Below are 21,550 nucleotides of genomic sequence, written 5' to 3'. Positions count from 1 at the left end.
AGATCAGCTTATATTTGAATCCTGTCCACTTCACTGGCATTCACCTCACATGGATGTATATTGAATGGGCTGATGATTGGGTCCCTTAATTGGCGGTTTATGACACGCAGGCATTAACATTTCACCGGGTAAAGTGGCTTTTAAGCGGCTGGTTTTGTGCTTCACACGTCGTCGCTCCGTCCTGAAGCGGTTTAAAGAGCAACTAGTGGCAGACGGCTGCTTTTTTTTTCTTTTAATGTGTCCTTGGCTAGTGTTTGTGTAACCTCCTGGGGGACTACAGTATTTGCATGTGGAAATATCTACAGGATTCACTTGCTTGTTGTGTGTGATTGTTTGACCACGAGGATGACATGTTAATCAGGACTCCTATTTTTTATTTATTTTTTACTTTTGTGTATTTACACAAAGAAGCGTGCCTTGAATTGTGTGTGCATGAGTTTGCATATATGTGTATGTGTGTGAGAGAGATAAATACAGTCATGAAGAGGGTGGGAGAGTGGATGCAAATAGAGGCTTTTTTTAGGCCACTGCTCGCTTTTCTTTGATGTCTCTCTTGCAACTGTTATTCCCTTTGCAAATATGTGTGCATGCTTCTCCCTGTCCCCAGTGTGTGTGTCTATATATGTGCGCATATGTGCAGTATGACCTCTTTGATGTCCCTCTGGTACTTGTTGTTCATCTCCTCTGACTTGATGAGGTCCTTGCGGGCGGTCTCCAGCTCCTGCTCCACCTCGGAGACCCGGGAGGAGAGGGAGGACATGCGCTCCTTCATCTGGGCCAGCTCGTAGTTCTGCTTCTCCAGCAGGTCCTGCAGCTCCACCACCTGGCTCGCCTCGTGGGCCGACTCCAGAGAGCCATTCGACAGGCGCTGGAGGGGGAGAGAGAGAGAGGATAGCACAGTCAGCTTGAGTTTGACAACAAGAATCAATCATATCTGGATGGGAAATGGTGAGGCGATGATGGACCTGTATTTGTTAGGGTGAGTGCTGTTCCTATATGAGCTGTGGGCAGCAGTTGGTGTAAGACACTTAGGAGTATTGCTGCATTCAATTGCACCTCAGAAATCTGATTTTCAGAGTTCCTGATGTCATTAGTAACACCCACTAAAGTTGGAAATCAAACTTCGTGGAACTTCAATAACCCCGAGCTCACACATTAAGATGGCTGCTCTATGTTTATCAGCCTCTTAGTCTTGTTTTTGTGTCTTCAAATGAAACATAGCTACAAAACAGTGCAGCTTCCATCTGTAGACATGTAGGCCTAGTTGGTATTAGCTAACAATGCTAATAACATTGTTACAGTGCAGCTTCTATCTATAGACATGTAGTTGGTATTAGCTAACAATGCTAATACCATTGTTACAGTGCAGCTTCTATCTGTAGACATGTAGTTGGTATTAGCTAACAACGCTAATAACATTGTTACAGTGCAGCTTCTATCTATAGACATGTAGTTGGTGGTATTAGCTAACAATGCTAATAACATTGTTACAGTGCAGCTTCTATCTGTAGACATGTAGTTGGTATTAGCTAACAACGCTAATAACATTGTTACAGTGCAGCTTCTATCTATAGACATGTAGTTGGTATTAGCTAACAACGCTAATAACATTGTTACAGTGCAGCTTCTATCTATAGACATGTAGTTGGTATTAGCTAACAATGCTAACAACAAAAAAATCTAAGAAAAGTGCTGCTTTTCCAACTTTTATCAACTCGAACGCGTTTAACAAACCAGAAATCACATGTCTTCAAAACTTTACCCTTCACACCATCATGTTTTAACCTCACTGGTCCTTAAGTTTGAAACACAGTAATTAGAGCGACTGATTACGTTTGATGTCAGAAAGCAGCAAAAACAGACACATTATCAAGATTAGAGAAATTAGCTGCATTAAAAAAAACAGTTTTTCTGATTTCCTGTCATGCCCCAGGCTTTCTGCGGTGTGTTCAAGTGGGCCTTTAGAAATCAGTCTCGCTCCCACTTCAGATACCATTTCTCCTTCCAAGAGTTGCGCTCTATTATGTTCAAGTTCAGGAGCTCAAGGCTTCGGCTCTTCTCCTCATGCTTTGATTTTTTTTTTTAACGTTTGTGGCAAAGATTGGTTGAGAAAAATCACTTCAGGCTCCATTGGAGAAATTACTTTGACACTTGCATTGGTAATATGATGATTAGGTTTTGCTGAGTTCTCACTCTCTGGGTCTCTGCATGAGGTAGATTAATGAGGGAGGGGAAGCCAGGGAGATGCAACTTATGGAGGATCAGAGCTCAGAGTCACATCAAAAAAACAACTTTATTATCACTGCTAAATAACACTCCCACTGAGAGCCTGTTCTTTATTATTTACTTTAAAGCAGACATAAAGAAAGACTGAGCCAAAGTGTTCATTCTCCCATTCATCCGTGTGCTGCATCACTCCCAGTGACCGTCCAAACCTGCCGGGATCGATGATTCATCCGAGCGAAGAGACCCGACCCTCTAAATCACACCACCCATTTTAATACCATCACCCCGGCACTGGTGGGCCGCTCTCATAAAAAGGGGGACGGGCTTTAAGGGTTTAGCTTCTGCTTTATTACAAAATGTTTTAACAGGTCCTCAGGTAATACACCATACAACTGTGGCTCCCATTACAGTGCTGAGAAAGTTTAAATGAGCAATTTTCTATTCAACCTGCAGGAGTTTAGATGAAGTTATGTAGCTACATGACCTTTTAAAAAGTGGTGAAATCACCCCAATTACCCAAAAGTCTAACGCTGCCCAAACACAATGGAGGTGAACAGATCGTGTTTGTGAGAGAGAAATTAGATTTTTTTTTTGTGTTTTTACCACAAACAGTGAAATTAAGAACAATCTCTCACAAAGAAATTATCCCTTTGAAAATTGTTCACAGTCAGGTTTGGAGGGTCATTCAGAGAATGGGACTTTTTTATTTTTTTTAAAGGGATTTAATTTTTTTATTAATGTAATTTATTGATGCTGTGAACAGCACATAAAAATCCAATTAACCTTCCCTGTACTTGAGTCGTTTCAAGGGTTTTATTTGTCACATACACAAAACAGATGTGTTGTTAAATGCAGTGTGGTCTCTTTGAAGAATAATGCAACAAAAAGAAAATGGATAAAATGTCAAATTTCACAAAAACATGTCACCTGCTTGGGTGCAAACCTGTGACAATAAAGCGTGAAAATATAATATAAAACGAAAAAAAGGAATAAAATGAACTAAAACATGTAAATAGACAGCATTTACATAATGTAGAAATGCAGTTAAGTTGCGTTAAAGCTTTAAATGTGTATGTTTTATTTATTCAAATCCATGTTTAATTCACAAAGACTCCTTTCTTACTGTTTTACATATGCTAAATGACAATCCAAGTCTTGAGTATGTCAATACATGTGTTCTGGGAGTGATGGGCAATGAAACGGATCCAAACTGGATGTTTACTCAATGAAAAATTAAAAAGGTGAAGCCTGGTCTGTCAGGATGCATTAGCTGCTTATCAGGCTGATCCAGGCCTATGCTAAAGGTCTTGAGAGCTCCACGGGTCAATATGCACTTGAAGAGCTGCTCCCTCTCCCCTCCGCCTCCTCCATCGCCTCTCACCGACCTCTCACCACCTGTCACATTAGTGACAACCTGTGGACACGTGAAAATCAGGTGGAGAGAGAGGATCGCGCCCCCCCTCCCCCGGAGAAGAAACGCAGCCTGTTCCTCGACGGCAGCCGCTACTACATCTCTGTCAGTCAGTTTGCCTCTGACTGCAATGACATTGATTTAACTCGCACTCCTACTCGCTACCAGGTTAGAGTCACTTCACCACTAGGAAAATACATCAAAGTGGCTCACGCACGCATGCAATTTCCTCTGCAAACATAAACACGACTAAAAACAACACACGCTCATATTCGCCTCTTTTTATCTTCACAAAACAGGGCAGACGATAGCCGTCTCCTCATTAGCCCATCCCTCTGCACACACACACTCTTCATCTTTTCTACTCCCACCATCCTTCCCCCAGGGCCCCCTCCCCCCCAGCAGACCAGCCAAGTAATAGCATCTCCATTGATCTACCCAGGTATCCTGTGTGAGATGTAGATGATGCTGTCTGCATGTTAAAAAAAAGGCATTTCCAGACTCTGCTCTGGCCTTTTGGGTGTTGCCCGTTTCGTGCTGTGAAGTCTGCTGACATAAGACGAACGGCACCGCGCTCTGCGTGGTGTAATCTAGTGACCGTGGACGCTGCTACACCTCAGTCTTTAAATTAATAATCAGAGAGGGAATTTGTATTCAGCGACGCAGCTCCGTGTGCCGCTGCATAATAATAAAAGAAGCCGAGGTCACAGCGAGAGCCCTCACCTGACTGCGGGTCACCTTCACAAATCCTGCAGAGCTAAATGCATCGTCAAAACCATTCAATTAAGGTCTGTAGTGTTTAAAAAGTGTGTTTATACTGGTAATTAAACCACCAGAGGGAAGTTAATGTGCAGGAATTAGCTGTGTGAGGCCACTACACAACAATCACTGGTGCTGTGAGAAACATGCTGAAATTTGAGGTTGATATCAGTGTTTAAAACTAAATTGAAAGAAAAAGCCAGTACTGGAGCATAGCATGAAGGGACAACTGGATTAGCTGATTAGCATATATGCTAACCTGAGTAGAAGAAAGGACATGACAGAGAAAGAGTTTACATTGTTGCTTTACACCCCTGGACATGGCAAGAACAAAATTTGATGCTGAACTGCTGAACAATGTTATTTCTCGTACATAAGTGAACAGCTGCTAATGCGTTAGATATGAAGTAATAGCAACACCTAAAAAATAGCCCCTTGGAAGGCAAATGATGCATGTTTCATTTGAATTTCTAACATTTTATTGCTTGCACAGGACCAAACAGTCTTTTCAAACTCTGAAAACCCGGGTTTTTAAGGAAAGAGCCCTGTGGTTGCAATATTTTTTTTTATGCTAGTTTCATGTTTTTCCTACCATATTAGCTGCTTATTTTGCAGTTCTGGTTCACAGAATATTTTGTGTTGCTCTGGCAGGAGTTTCATTATATTTGTATAACACAGTTTTCCCTGAAGTGTTTCTTATACTTGCTTGGTTTGGTTTGTGCCCAATTAAACCAACACTGAGCTTGACCACTGCCTTCACCTCCTTTGAAATGTATCGCATCTGCTTTTACACCATGCCCAAGTTTTAACACAAAAAAGAAAAAAAAGAAAGAAAAAAAAAACATGTGATCTTTTTCCACCCACAATATTTTATATCAAGGTCCCTCACCTTGCCGTGGACCTTCTGTTGAGCTTCACTACCCTCCAGTATGTCCTCTCCATCTCCAGATGCGACTTTCCTCTGGATATGAGCATTTTGTTCCCGTAAGGCCACAATCTGCAAAAAAAAGGCAAAGAGTTTAGAAGCTGAAAACACTTACACAATGTCATAAAACAGACAGTTAAAGTTGGATGAAAAACAAGATCAAAAGATTAAGATAAAGCTGGTTTAATATCACTGCTTTTCCTTCAGTGTGGCCTTGAAACAACGGCTAAACAAAGCATCAATACATAACTGCATGAGTGCTTCCTTCTTATGTAATGCTGGTAAATTACAGTATGTCCCTTTCTAGGAATGTCTGGAACATCACTTCAACAAACATGAAGTTGGAAACATGTGAGCTCTGATACAATCACTATAATTATCGTGTCCTGTGGTCCTCATGCCTCATTTCATCACCTTAAACAACTGTCCCACAGTCATAATCCTGTCGGAGGGGTGACCGACAACACCAATAATTAGGTTCCTGCCTTGACAGACACCATGTGATTATCACTCTCCTCACGACAGGGAAGAGAAAGGCAGATAGCGTACACGGCTGATACTTGCCCCTGAGACTCTGTGGAGCCTCGTGTAAAACGAGACTTTCCACAACCAGAAAACTGGTGGGTGTTTAGAGACAGTAATTTGCAGCATGCACACTATTAAAAAACACACAACAACAAATGTGAACTTTTTGTGAAACGGCTTTGAAAATCACTACAAATATGTGGTAAATCAGGTGTCGTGTGAGCCTGTGGCTCCTCTGATGTCTTCCTGCAGCCGTCTAGAGAGTTGGGTTGGACTGGACTGAGATGCTAATGACTACTTTACTTTGGATTCTTTTCATTCTTTCTTTTTACCTTCTGGTTATGTAAAATAAATCTTGACAACCTTGTCAACCTTTAGCCACACTAGGAGATGATAACACATTGAAGTGAGCAGTCACTGTCAAAGGAAAGTTTTAGGAGGCTATAGGCTATTACTGTATAAACATGATGATATGAAGGATTAGATAAGTTTATACTTCTTCCTTTTCTCATGTAAACTGTAAACTGCGTTGCTTATGAGATGTTACACTTTTGTGTATACATTTTTGCTGTTCACTTATTTCCTTTATTATTATCATTATTTATATACTGTATATGTGTATGTATGTATGTGTATGTGTATATATGTATATGTGTTCTTTTTTGTTTTTTATTATTATTATTTTATCTTATTTTTTACATTGTCGTTTACATGATTGAAATAAAGATATCAATCAAACTTCAAAAATATAAAACCTAGGACATAGTAACTTTTCTCTGATGACAAAATTGGTTTCTTTCTAGAATTGTTACCTGACAAGAATTTTTGATTTTCATTTTAAGTGAAAAGTGCCTTCCTTTTGGCAGCTTACACGGTGCGATGTGAATTGTCATTGTTGCAGATAGAAAAAAATCATAATAGATTTGTATGAAAGTGGAATTTTCTCAAAAAAAAAAAAAGATTCACAAATATTACGTTATATTACAAGACTCCTGAAAAAGAGCATAAGTGTATAAATATCAAATATTACAGTAGCTGCTGTGTGTGCTGTTACAGTAGCACGATGTGATTACAGCTGTGTCATGCTGCTTTCACTCTGTGGGTGTTCAGAAAATTTAGAAATGTTTTAATCTCTGAATCAGCTGGGACTCTCGAAAATCTGCATGTTTTGCATGTTATTTTGTTTTTGATGATTTCACAATGAAACTTTCCAGGCACACACACACTCCAGTATTTATACAGTTTGCGTCAAAAAAGGACTCAGTGGAAAACAGGACAATCGTTGACACAGCATCGATACAAGACAGAATCTTGGTCTAAACTCATATGTGACATGACGTCAAAGTTGATTTCTTTTGAAGCAGAGCCACAATGCAGGAGCCGATGATTAATGGACAGATTTTCTAACATTAAGCTCGGACTTTTAGCTCTGCTGATTGAAACTTGGCCAGCAACAGCTTGGCTTCTCCTTCACCGAATCCTGAGCTCCTCTGTTCATTATTTTTAACGAGGGCATAATTAAGCCTCCGTATGTTTCTGTACCATTATTCTGAGACCGTCTGTAACTTCTCCAGCTCAGAGATCAAACACCCAAGACCTCCCCCGACATTAAGGCACAACAAAAAAATGATGAATGGAGCCACTACAGATGCATCTGCGGCTCCGAAATTACAGAAAGGACCAAGTTTGGCAGATGCAGAAAGATGAACACTACGCCTATTATTTCCCTTTTTGATGTTGCTGATTTACCTCTCATCAAAAGGCAGACATCTGATGGAGGGAGAAGAGGCCGGACATGAAGTGTTAGATGGGGCGCAGGCTGCGTCACGATTTTCTTATCTTTCCTTAGCACTTGTGTGGTGAGAGGACTGTCTGAAGTAATGTGATGAAGGAGCGATTGGACAAACGTGAGATAGAGTGAAGAGGGGGGGCTGTTCTTGGAGTATAAAAGATTGATGTTGTCAAGGTGAGAGCTGGGGGCATTCAAGTCTCTGGTGCAATGCGCTTGCTTTACAATCAATCACATGCTTTAGAGCTGATGCATGTGTATACACACACATATATGTTCTCTCTCTATGTAGGTGAAAAAGTGCATCAGATTTGTCTTGGGATTTCTTTGGTAAAGATGTGAGAGTTGGCACACAGGATTAGAGCAGGCCCAATAAAGAGGGAAGTCTTCAATCTCACTTAGTGTAGACCTGACTGGTCCCAAGGCAAAACTCCTCCATGTTATTACACTGTTCTCTTACCACAAGTTGTTTTATTGAAAAGAGAGAAAGAGAAAAAAAAAACATCTGAAAGTGTGGCGATTTTGATGAAGGACTTGATTCACACTTTGACAAGGACCAATAATAATGAATGATGATTGTCTATTTATTAAACCAATCATTTTTGAGTGTGGAAAGAGATAATGAATTGAAATTAAAACTAAAATTTGTCCTGCAATGATTATTAAAATTTTTCTTTTTGTTAAGATGGATTTGATAAAGTTGGTACCAAGGTATCATGAATCAATACTGAAGTCAAGGTGTCTGTACCAGCACTGATATTGAGTATTTTTAATTAATAATACCCACTGCTAGATATTTGTCTCAAGCACAACCTCAAATTAGGAGATTTAATTTGACAGATCTTGTTTTTAAAGCCCACAGAAGTCATCACTGTTGTGTCCTACAGGAGGGCAAAGAGTTTCAGCCAAAGTTTTGCTGATTTCACATGAAAGAAAAAAAAGGTGAATTGTTCACTTAGGTGTTAAATTCTTACTAAAGCAGCTTTTCTTTGAACTTTAAGTTTGATTGTTTCTAAATTCATCAGAAATATTTGATGCTAGAAAGATTTCAGGGGTATTAAATAAGATAAGATTTTTAAGATTTTCTGTCTTGATTAATATCAATTCTCCCCTATAAATAAACAAATAAACAGTTTATTGTAATTTACATTCTGTATCACACTTTGCTCCAGATTGCAATCACCAGTCATTACCAGTATGCGGCCACTTAAACACTTGTGATTGCTTTAGGTCAAAGGTCGCCCGTTTCATCAGGTGTGACTGTGCCGTCCAAACCCCCCGCAGGGAGAGAGAAGGAACTCATACCAGACCTCCATCTCAAATCAATTACCGGTTTGGCGGCTCACGGCTCTGCCCGGCTCCCTGGAGCCTCTGAAGTGTGGACATTTCTATTCAGGGGAAAAGCCGCTTTAACTGCCTCCTCCATCGCCTGCCGGTCGTCCGGGCTCGACAAGTGTAGCGTTAACCATTTACGAGGGCCGGCCACTGCAGAGGGGCTGAATGAGGTTCTCAACCTTGGCTGTGCGGCGTGAGGAGGATATTACTCCAAGTGCTGCACGACACGTTCCTCCTCCACTGAGGATGGAGGACCGCGATTTAACAGATCAGTTAAAACACAGACTTGGTGCAAAAGATGTGAAAGAAAAATGGGGGACGGCTTCAGGAACCAGCCCTTCACATTATTTTTTAACTGTGCTCTCCATTTCTGTCGCTCTTCCTGTTCCCGATCCTTCACCTTCTACTGCTGGAGTCAGACCACAAGCAGCTCCGTCCTCACAGTTTGTTATGTCTGCAGAGGTTCTTTTTTGTCTCCTCCTCACCTCTTCATGTGCTATGACCAGTGTTGGACACGTTACTTTTAAAAAGTAATACGTTTTAGTTACAAGTTAATTTCCCCAAAAAGTAACTGAGTTACTACAAAGTAACTATTGCATTACTTCTTTATAAAATGCTCAAATATGTCAAATTACTTGGACTCGCCCCCCTAACCCTCTAACCATAACTCCAACCTCCCATTTATCTATGCAGAAGAATATTGAGTGAGTTGTTTAGTCCCAGACAGTAAACTGCTTTTTTCTGACCAGAATATGGACTTAAAAAAAAGTGTATATAACATACACTCTAAAGGTCGATTATTTTGTGACGGGACTTCAAGTAACGGTGAGTAATGGCGCGTTTTATTTATCAGTAACGGTAACAGCATTATAACGGGGGAAACAGTAACTTTTTTATTACTCGTTACTGAAAAAAGTAGTGCCGTTATCTTATAACGCTGTTTTTCCCATCCCTGGCTGTGACCGACTGCTCTCATTAACACACACACACACCTCTACACACACTCGACCTGCCTCTGCCTCCCACCTGCCATCTTTATTTCTGTATCCTGCTCCCTCTCTTTGCCCTTCTCTCCTCCTCTCTCCTCTCTTCTCTCCATTCTGTCCATCCTGCTCCCTCCTCTCCTCTCCTCTCCTCTCCTTACCCCACTTTTATTCTCGGTCTGAGTGTCAGACTGGCATGTCTGACAGGCTGTGAAGTGCCAGCCTCAGGGTTTTTCTCAGCTGGAACAAGACCATCTGCAGTGTGTATGTATGTGTGTGTGTGTGTGTGTGTGTGTGTGTGTGTGTGAGAGGAGAGCTGCTCTGGCTCTGCTGCCAGCCTCGGCCCCCGGAGGTTGAGCAGGAGCGGGAGCGGGGGGAGCGCCACAGGAGGAACGGCCATTCTCCTCCTGTCAGCGCTGCACCTCGGCCCGGTCGTGTGCCTCTGTGTCTGTTTCCCTGTAGCGAGTGACGCCTGCAGACGTGCTGCTGGGTGTGCGAGTTGATACATAATTCAGGACATTTCAGGACACATCACGCTGCAGATTGGATTTATATCCACGAGCCGTTGTTCTGTGAGATGGAGCATGTACAGGCTGCTGCAGCGTGCACTACACCGACTCTTCATGCTGCTGTTTGTTAATAATACATATTTTCTGAATTTCTTTTATGTGGAGTACTTTAAAAACAACAGCAACTGTCTGAAACAACTTCTCCTCCTCCTCCTCTTCTTTTGTGCATCTGTTGATCTGCAACAGTTGTTCCCACCAGGCATAAATAAACCTGAATAGAAATGAATGTAAGCACTTGAAAACTGTCACTTTTAAAGTTGACAGTGTTTTCTTTGCTTTGTCAAACCACTTGATTTTGTGTATAAGAACTGTTGTTTTTTTAAATATTTTTTTCCTACTCTGATTCTGTTTTGTAAAGTTAAATATTCAATATTTGAGTCTTTATCTTTGTATTTTCATTCAGGAGAGAAGACTTGTATAATTCCACTATACCTGGTTCAGTATATTGACAATAAAGCTGATTCTAGTGTTTGCATGCAGAGTTTTTCCTATAATTTATGATCCAGATGTTCAGGAGGTTTTAACTGAAAACTGAGGGAGGTAAACAGAGGTCTCCTCCTCTTCATAACAATCAGACCCAGTGATTTAATCTAGTGAAAATACTGAATAAGGCAGTTTCACTTCACCTGAATGTATCTCGGGCCCCAGGCAAATACAATACAATACAATTCAATACAGGACTGTTTAAGCTGTAAAAATGTCCTAAATTATGTTGTTTCGAGTAAACTCTGGACTATATCCCTTCAGGACACTGATTGCAGTGGACGAGCAGTGTGGAGGAATATTACAAGGATTTTGTGTAATTTTATGGACCTTTGTGTGTCGGGCGCTATTTACTCTCATGTAAGGATCTGTTGCATCTGTTGGATCCAGATGCGCTTTGAGGAATAAAAAACTATTCCGAAGTATTCATCAGCATGAGGGTGAGTCAATAATGACTGAATTTCATTTTTTGGTGAACTATTCCTTTAAGGTTTTAGTTTAAAATGACATTTAATCTGTATAAAATGTAATTTTGACCTCATCATTATCATCATGTATTTCACTAGGTGTGAACACTAAAAACGCCCAGGATCACATGTCCATGTTATTATCCATCCATTCATCCGGCATGTCTCACCTCCTGATTGGCTGCTGTGAGCTCCTCCTCCAAGGCGGACACCCTCTCCAGTGACACTCGTAGCCTCTCTCGTACCTGAAAACAAAACCAAACAAAACCAAACACACATCGTGAACCTCCCATCTGCTGTAACATGTTATTTTAACTAGTGATTCATGCTGTAGTTAAAACAGCGGAAAACAACACACCCACTTTCTCTACCACAGCTTAAAGGGATAGTTCAACATTTTGGCAAATTGGCCCATTGCCATAATTGCTATAGTCTTAGCAGTAGGTTCGTTACCTTTAATTGTAGGTGTAAGCTGTTTTTAGTACAGCGGAGCGCAGCAGCAGGCTGCTCAGAGCTACGCTATGGAGGCTAAGGGAATTTCTTGGTTTCCCCCATTAAACTCATCAAATTCAACATCCCAAAACTCCACAGCGCTTTTGTAGACAAGTTGTGAGCTGCACAACCACCACGCTATGAGATAATGACGGAACGATACGAAACGGAGCCGTTTTCGAGGTAAATTCATACAAAACCGCTGATGCGCGTTGCGTTCAGGGACAGTTTTTCAGCAAGCAGTCTCCGTATTTACCCTGTATTTACCTCGAAAACGGCTCCGTTTCGTATCGTTCCGTCATTATCTCACAGCGTGGTGGTTGTGCAGCTCACAACTTGTCTACAAAAGCGCTGTGGAGTTTTGGGATGTTGAATTTGATGAGTTTAATGAGGGAAACCAAGAAATTCCCTTAGCCTCCATAGCGTAGCTCTGAGCAGCCTGCTGCTGCGCTCCGCCGTACTGAAAATAGCTTACACCTACAATTAAAGGTAATGAACCTACTGCTATGACTATAGCGATTATGGCAATGGGCCAATTTGCCAAAATGTTGAACTATCCCTTTAAACTCCAGTCTTGACCATTAGGGGTTAAGGCAGCAGACAAAAAGTCCCACGCTGCTGCAGCACAAGCAGCCATCCTCTTCTCCTCCCCTAGCCTCACAATAACAATCTGCAGCGGCTTCAAAGCGGCGATGCGAGGCCTTTATTGCTTTTAAAGGACCAGTTGCTGGGAGGAGATTCCCCTCCTACGCTGCTTCTCCTCGTCTGTGAACTCACACAGACTCAGAGAGACACTCGTCCTCCTTCCAGGTCTGTTGTGGCTGCGATGGAGCAATAATACTTGCACCGCATGGTGACCGGGCACGGCGGCTGCTGTGGCCCGACAGGACGCCAGATCTCAAGAGGAGGCTGATCCTGGATTAGAAGATAGCTGGGGTCTGAGTCGGGCTCTGGCTTAGCAGAGGCTCACTGACGACAATAACAAGAAGTTGTGCCGTCTCACATGAGGTCTACTGTTAACTTTTCTAACCTTAAGTTAAAATACAAACCTGCAATTTTCATTTTTGCACAGAATATATGAATAAAAGCACTTTCAATAGCCCTTGTTGCTTTTTATCTATTTTTCAAAACCTTCAAGGATATCAAAGATGTATGGGATGGTGTCAACCCACCTCTACATTAAGATAATGACACTCAATGAATATAAAGTTTATATGCTTGCTGTACATATATAATGCATAATGTAAATATATAAGCATAATGTTGGATGGACATATGTGCTCATGGAGGTGGACCGACCTTCTCATCGAGGGCTTTGTGGTGTTCGAACAAGGATTTGAGCGCTTTGAGGACTTCGACTTCACTGGACACCCCCGAGGGAGACTGAGCCTGCCTCTTGACCACCGTCATGCGGAGCGACCGCTCGTGTCTGGACACCAGGCACTCCAGATGTTCCAGCAGTAGCTGAGGACACACAAGAGGGAGAAATTGTCGTTTTAATCAGCATAGATCACAAGCAGGGGAGAGAGAGACTCCCACAGGCACTCAGCTCCACTCCACAGTGATGTAGTGAAAACACATTAAACAATTCAGAGAACTTTAAGGAGGCGAAAATATTCATAATAAAGGATGAGAGGTTTTGTCGGAGAAGAAGAGAAGTGCAAAAATAAACAAATACATTAAACTGTCTCTATTTCATCTCTTTCATCTTAAAGGGATAGTTCAACATTTTGGCAATTAGCCCATTGCCATAATCTCTATAGTCATAGCAGTCGGTTTGTTACCTTTAATTGTCGGTGCAAGCTATTTTTAGAACGGCAGAGAAGAGCGACAAGCTGCTCAGAGCTACGCTGCTGAGGCTCATGGGATTTCTTGGTTTCCCTCATCAAACGTTCTAAAAAAAGCTTGCAACAACAAAGGTAACAAACCTAATCCTAAAATTATAGGGATTATGGCGATGGGCCAATTTGTCAAAATGTTGAACTATCCCTTTAATGTATTGTTCTGTTCTTGGAAATATGCTGTTAACAGCGGCCATATTACTAGGAACAGCAACTCAAAACTGCAGTAAATCCTCCCATCATGCATGTGATGCCTCTTTTTTATATGATCATACAGTTGAATCAACACCACAATCCAAGGAGGATTTATTGCAGGGCAGCTGTATTTGCCTGCATTAGTTCTAGCTACAGTAGGTGCAACTAAAAAACTGACAGAGGAGTGTATGTCCATGTGTGAGAAAAAATAAATCGCTTGACTCCAGAAAAACAAGGTAACTGCATCACAACAACAACAGGGAATAAACACCCGGGATGTGACTGGGTGAGGAGAGAACATCGGTTCATTTGCATGGATAAAACATTCATTACAGTTTCTTGCACCGAGATCAGTGCACAGTGTCGCCGTCGTCGTCGTCGCCTGCTTTCATTTACCCACTGGTGCTTTGGCTGTTTTTCCGCCGTGATGCAGATTTTAACGCTTCAGTCCCACTGGGAAAGATTTATAAGAAGAATCATTCTGATAATGATCTTGTTCCTTTCCCCTGACTCACCTGCCTCCAGAGTGTGTAACCCTCTTCTGCTGATGCTGCCTCTGGTTTCTCTGTCACCTCTCTCTACACAGGTTCTTACTCAGTGTGAGAAAACAGCAGCAACAGAGTCGAAACTAAACTAAAACCTGCCTCTCCGGTCTGTTCTCTTATTTTACATCTTGATTTACACAGCAGAAGCATCACTAGCATTAATCCAATCCAATCTGATCCATTTTATTTATGAAGCACAATTTTGAATAAACACAAAGCTTTCCAAAGTGCTGTACATTCAAATAAAAACCATACAACATACTAAAAAGACAAAATACTAAGGATAAAAGACAAAATAAAACAGAATAAATAAATAAATAAATAGACTGTCCACCCTGTTCACCATCATTTTACAGGTGAACTATACTACTATTAAATTAATGATTTCACACCTTTGCTCTCATTAATACAGCTCTATGAAAAGATGTTACTGTAATACCTGCAGGTTGGATCATCATCATCATTATGGTATATCATTTCATATATGAGAATATGAGCTTCTTTCTAACCACACACAATGTGCAGATGCATCTAGAAAACCACACCCCTGTGCTGAAGATCCCCCAAAAAACATCCATAATGAAAATCTAATCAATAGCACGACGGCCGAGCATCTGTTGCTACGGGAAACCACGCAGACTTTAAGAGAAATAAGGGCGCAATCCATAACAATTTTATCCCTCCTTTTCTTTTTCCCTCAGACTTCATGTGCCTAATTTTCCCCGCAGGATGTGGCAGACAGAACATTTTAGCAGGCGGAAGTGATCAAACTCTCCACAGGAGGCGGAGGCAACAGTTTGGGGGGGTGCAGGGGTGGGGGGGAACAAGATGTGAAGCCTGGGTTATAAAACAAAAAAATAAGAGCCCATGCAGACCTCTAAACAGCCACCGTGTCCTCATTCACATTCAGCCGCCCTCGTCCTTGGACCATTTGAGCCACTTTGATTGTGCTGCTTTAGCCCACACGTCCTATAAAGTTGACCTGTGTTTCCACTGTCATCACATCTGTTATCCTCCCCTCAGTCCACCGGCTGCCTGCACACGCCTTCAAAGATTTAATTATCAACTGTACAAGGGGAAAAAAAAGCCCTACCGGTGGCAAAAAACTGAGCTTAATTAAAGTTTGCCTGGTAATTTGCCCATCGGAGGATTTGAGGTGATAATAAAGTGAGAGAGTGAAAATGACTTTTTTTTTGTCTCTCTTTTATTTCAGTCGCTGTTGTGCTAAAAAATCTCCTGCCTCCACCCAGAGACAGATAGTGCGAGACTGTAAATACACACTTCATCAGCACTGGGCTTGGAGAACAGGAGTCTTATCTGTCAACAGCAGCAGACCGCTTTCAAAAAAGGAAATACTTTTCATTTGAAGATACAGGACTTCAGCGCCACAAAAATTGAGCTGATCCGCTAATGTCTATTTATTTATTTTCTGTCTTCTTTTTTCCTCTTTTTCCCCCAAAAATACTTTGAACCGGACACTGCAGGGCATCGCTGCCATTTGGATTCAGTTTTACTGTTGAGCAGCCATCCATGTGAAGCGAGTGGAGAAATGCTCAGGCAGAATGAGGGGAGCTAATGAGCTATGTCTGGGCATTGGGAACAGACAGTGTGCATGGCTGCTTCAGTGCTTCTACGGCCTTAAAACCGTACCCACCAGATAGCTTAAGCTTCCTCTGGATGCCGTCTATCGCACTGTGCAGCAGCGGCAACCGGGTTTTTTTCTGCAGAGTTGGGCAAAGTTGAGAAACTTCTGGATGTAAATGAGGAAACAACAGTTGTTGTTGCCCAAAACCTTGAAAAAAAAACTAAAACCACCATGTAAACTCATATTTTGCTAAGTTAGCCATCTTTTGTGAGATTAATTGGTGCCAGGATAAACAGGATATCATGTGTGTGTATGTGTGGTTGTGCCCTCACCCTGGTGTTGTTCCTCTCGGCTTTGAGCTCGGAGATCTCCTCCTCCTTCTCCAGCAGCTGCTCCCTGCAGGCGTTCAGCTCCTTGGTCAACGCAGCAAACTCCTGCACAATAATAATGATGAAAAAAAAAGGGAGAGAGAGAGAGAAGAGATGCGATGGGTCAGCAGCACATTCAGCAATCGACATCACACAATTATCTGCAACAGCCCTGCACTGTTGAAGCTACAGTACAGTGATGCAATGCAACATAAAGCAGCTGCGTTTGTTTTCTGTGAGCAAAAAACACAACACAACACCAACGGCACTGGTACAGTAACACATAGATACTCATATAAGAACCTCACAACCTCAACCCAGGACAATATTAAGCTGTTTTTAAAGAGCTATAACAAAAAATGCCATAACTACATGTGAAATGTATGACATAAATTAACATTATATCCCACAGCTTTGATATTTAGAGAATTGGGACCCTTATATAAACCGAGCAGGACGTTTATTATGCATTATGCATTGAGTAAAAGTATGTAATTAACGTAGTGGTCCTCCATGCCTTTACATCTGGGAACAAAGCCTCAATCCTTAGCACAATGAGGTGATTCGGATTGAATGCTCCAATGGTAATCTGTGGATGACAGAGGATCGGCTCTACACAGCGGTGCAGGCGCAGAGCCAGGTGGAGTGGATCCACACGTCACCCACTGCACTAAAACGACAGAACGGTGCAGGACTGAGGGGAGCAGGGCCGGCGTTGTACTACTACGGGCTACACACTACAGACGACAGATGACAGACTGAGTGTGACGGAGCAGCAGGTGTTGTTGGGACAGTAGGTCGCACTTTCAGAGTCGTACAAATGTTTTTCAGAGGCGGGAAGAATCTCAGAAGACGAGTCATGATGGAAGGAAGGAGGAGGAAAAGCAAGATGCCGTCTCAAAATCTGGGCTCCACAGGATGGGATTGAATTAAATGATCCAATAGTACAATTGTCGGTGCAGGCTATTTCTAGAACGGCAGAGTTGTTTTTTAGGTAAATTCATGCAAAACCGCTGATGCACGTTCCCGTCGGGAGCAGTTTGTCAGCAAGCAGTCTCTGCATTTACCTCTAAAACAACTCTTGTAACGTCCCGTTATTATCTCATAGCGTGGTGAATGTGCAGGTCACAACTTGTCCACCAGAGTGTTTTTGAGTTGTTGAATTGTGTATTTGATGAGGAAAACCAAGAAATCCCATTAGTCTCCGTAGCGTAGCTCTGAGCAGCTCGCGGCTCTGCTCCGCCGTTCTAAAAATAGCTTGCACTGACAATTAAAGGTAATGAACCTACTGCTATGACTATAGGGATTATGGCAATGGGCCAATTTGCCAAAATGTTGAACTATCCCTTTAAGCCGTATGACCAGTGGATGGATGGATAGATGGATGAACTGTAGAGGTCAGAAAGAGCACATACAGTACACTACTAATGTACAGTCGGTCACACAATGGAGAGGCCACAACTCAAAACAAATACAAAAGCACACTTCTGGGCCACCGTACTAAAAGGGATGTTGAATACAGAACACAGGCAGAGAGTAAAATACAGAGCCAAGGCAAACTTTTTGTAAATGTGAGCACTTAGTGTGAAATCAGCCTGACACCGCACCACCTCCTGCTTAAGACTTACAGTGGATCGGCCTGATCTACATTTATACAGCAATTACAGCCACTGATCTCCCTGCTGCTCCTCTCCCACACTCAATCCAAGAAAAAAAAGTGTCTAACCAGCAGCACTGTTGTTCCCCTTAATGCGTTTCTAATTGACAAACTAACTCAGAGCTGCGTGTTCATAACTCTCTGGTAAACAGGCGTCAGAGGAGGAGGAGGAGGAGGAGGAAGAGAGGCAGCCTGTCAAACCTCTGTCCCCTTCATCCTCTGTGTTTTCGGAGGCGAGGTCACGTCAGGCAGGTACAAAAACAAACAACTGTCACAGTCAGTGTGACTCGTGACTGACAGGAGGAGGTTGTGACATCTTCTGTCTTTGATTTCAAAATAAAAGACCTGGGGAAAATGTGCATATTTTCTACAGGAATTCATAAACACATTCATTATCCTGTGTCTCGGCTGCGATGGGCTCAGTTTACTGATTTGTTTGACTTCACTCTAGCAGCTGATTGACACAACAGTTAATCATCAACAAGTTTAATAACTGTTAAATCATTAAGTAATTAGTCTAAGTCAAGCATCTGCTTTCTCTGAAATGTGATTCTTTTATTTGCTTTATAGTGTTGGAAATGAAATATTTTTGGAATGGATTAAACAGATTTATTAACCATTCATTAAATTCATTAAGAAAATGCATGAAAAAGTAATCTCTAATCTTTATTTATAATGTGCCGTGACACAATTATAATATGTTTGAGATAAAATAATAACGATAAATCAAATTTCAGAGGCTGTAAAGACGAATGAAACAAGTCTGTTGTCATTCACAGTCTGTGTGCACCATCTGCCCTTCAGGAGACGAGGACAATAAGTCGGGGTTGCAGACAAACTCCAGGGAGTGTGACAGTATTGTGTCTCGTAGCTACAGCGGCGCAGAAAATCCTTACACACCTTATAGAGCCACAAATCCTCAGATACAAAGACGCCATGAAAATCCACAAATCACTGCCGACTGTCAGACTGTGTTGGGAGAGGAGCCTTCTCGAGAGAAGTCAAGTGGATTTACGTCTGTGATAAGGACTAGACCAGATTTTTAGGTCTGTGGTTTCAAACGGGGTTAGAAAGGGGAGGAGCCACAACTGTGATGAGCTCATTACCATGCTGCGTTCAGGATCAGGGCCTTTGGGACGTCGCGGCATCTTTTAAAACCGCTGCAGGCGGCTGTTGCATCTTTGAAACCCGTGTTCACCGCTCCGCTGCTGCTCCCAAGAGCAAAGACAGAGTACGGAAGTCATGCGGGTCTACAGTACATGCTTCTGGCCTGTTACTTTACCATCATAATGAAATCATCACGTCTGTGTTCTCATGACGACGACAACTCAATTATCATATAATGAATTAATATTTTGTGGTTCTCATCTTTTATTAGATTCACGTGTGCAATAATCTGATCCAATCTAATGCAACAGTCATGCAACAGTCGTCTTTCTGAACACCTACAGTACAAAGAAACAACAACAAAAGATACTGATTCTACTTTACTGTGAGGTTTAGACTGTTGAGTTCGTAGCACATACAGAATATTAAATCACATTATCCTCAGATTACTTCTCTTGTCGAACAGACAAAGTCCGAATGTCAAATGTCAAATCTATTAAAAAACTCCTGATACAATAAAATTAGCAGTGTAAGTCAACTGGAGCAACAACAACTGGGAATCTGGTCAAAACAAGGAAAATTTAAAGTGACAGTTCAAGTTATTTGATGTGGAATACATCGTTAGAGTATTTTGATAGATGTAGATTTAGATCAGTGTGCTCTTAATTTGAAGAAGCAGCTGGAAAAACCGGCACAGAGGCTCTACTGTTGTGGATGGAGGCCAGATGGTTTAGCATGATGGACATCAAACCTTTGGAACTACTTTTTCTCAAATTATTATACGCACAAGTACACGGAGAGCATTTGTGTTACCTCACACAACCCCCACATCAAATAACCCAAGTATCGCTTTAAATAGTGAAAATCTGTTTGACACTTTGTCTTACATTGAAAAGTTTCCTCTGATTTCTCATGTGTGCACGACTTTTATTATGATGATGATGAATATAATGGATAGACATTATAAGGTGGGAGGTTTCTGACTAATTGAACTTCAACCTGCTCTCTAAAGTAGTTAAGATGCTTTAGCCCACACACACACACACAGGCCACAGTGCTGCCTCTGTTACACCAATAAACCTCTAATGATCGCTGATTTACATAAGTGAAGAAGCTCAGTGTTAAACAGTCGGTATAAATGTGTCCATTATACATTACGCCAGCCAGGGTCTGCTGAGGTGACAATTAGATCATCTACAGAGGAGGACCAGGTCAGCTGATGGGGGGGGGGCTGCTGTTACCATAGCAACAGAAGATGTGGAGGTTATCTTTATAGAGCGTTAACCCACAGAAAGACAGTTTTTAAGACTATAAACTTGAAGATGATGAAGATAATGTTGCTATATTTACATTCTTATTACAATCACAATATACAGTAATTTCCATCATCTGTGAATTAAAGTTCGTACTGTAGTCGTTACATAACGCCACGTCTTTACATTTTACAGACTTGTGAGTGTCATTAAGTTTTAAAAAAATAAAATAAAAGAGGCTTAAAGCTCATAAATCTCCCTCCCAGTGTTATGGAGCTAATCACAGTCACCTCCTCTTAAAAAAATTAAAAAAAAGCTTTTCTACAAATTGCACCATTTGCTTTAATGCTTTTGAGACCCAACAATCCCCGCTGCAAAGCTCTGACTTCCTCTGCAGCAGTCTAGTCTGCACTACACTAAACAACTACACACTCCCTCCCCTCCTCTCTGTTCTTTAAACCCGTCGTCTCGGGGCGATTGTTTCTCTTAGAGCACGGTTGAAGAAAAGGCTGTGACCCCAGGGGCGAGGAGATGTTTTTAAGGCTGCCTCCTCCTAAAGGCCACGCTGTCAGGACCCGGAGAGATTATCAGCTCCACTGAAACAACATTTCACAAACTGTGACGGCTCCGAAAACATCTTCAAAAACATCTCTGCTGCCTACAAACTACATGTAGGAATTATTCAACTCCAGCTGCGTCGTGATTCATAACCAGAGCGGAAGCTGAGAGTGTTAGCTCACTTTATAACCACCGTCCTCCTCACACTGAACTCAGCGTGCTGACACACATTTTAATTAACTTCCTCATGTTCTGTTGGCTAGTCTGAGCCAAGAGTGGTACACTCACACACACACACACACACATATACACACATATACACACAGACATACTAGTAATCAAGAGGACATGCTCAGACAGGCACCAACCATGACAAGATAATTATAGGTAATGGAGTCTAACAGCGTATTACTAATAAATAATCATAGTAAAAAGGAAATTGCAGCATTTTGAAGTATTTCTGCATTCAGAGTCTCA

At 41.7% G+C, this 21,550-nt stretch overlaps 1 protein-coding gene across 10 annotated transcripts in view; it reads right to left on the bottom strand.

Annotated features, from left to right (window-relative positions):
* The window catches only part of ppfia2 (PTPRF interacting protein alpha 2), a 167,802-nt gene that overhangs the window by 34,371 nt on the left and 111,881 nt on the right, over nt 1-21,550 (bottom strand). For all 10 annotated transcript variants that reach the window (XM_085769832.1, XM_085769831.1, XM_085769829.1 and 7 more), the window contains 5 exons: nt 16,463-16,564; nt 13,264-13,428; nt 11,643-11,717; nt 5,286-5,393; nt 647-868 (listed from right to left, as the gene is read on the bottom strand). In XM_085769832.1, coding sequence (XP_085625958.1) covers nt 647-868; nt 5,286-5,393; nt 11,643-11,717; nt 13,264-13,428; nt 16,463-16,564 — 672 coding nt within the window. The remainder of the gene's footprint in view (nt 1-646; nt 869-5,285; nt 5,394-11,642; nt 11,718-13,263; nt 13,429-16,462; nt 16,565-21,550) is intronic.

Source organism: Trachurus japonicus, chromosome 23 (genome assembly GCF_045865225.1).
Source record: "Trachurus japonicus isolate A0001 chromosome 23, Traja_1.0".
Taxonomy (NCBI): Eukaryota; Metazoa; Chordata; class Actinopteri; order Carangiformes; family Carangidae; genus Trachurus; species Trachurus japonicus.
The sequence above is the reverse complement of the archived record's forward strand: the minus strand, read 5'-3'. Positions and strand labels throughout refer to the sequence as shown.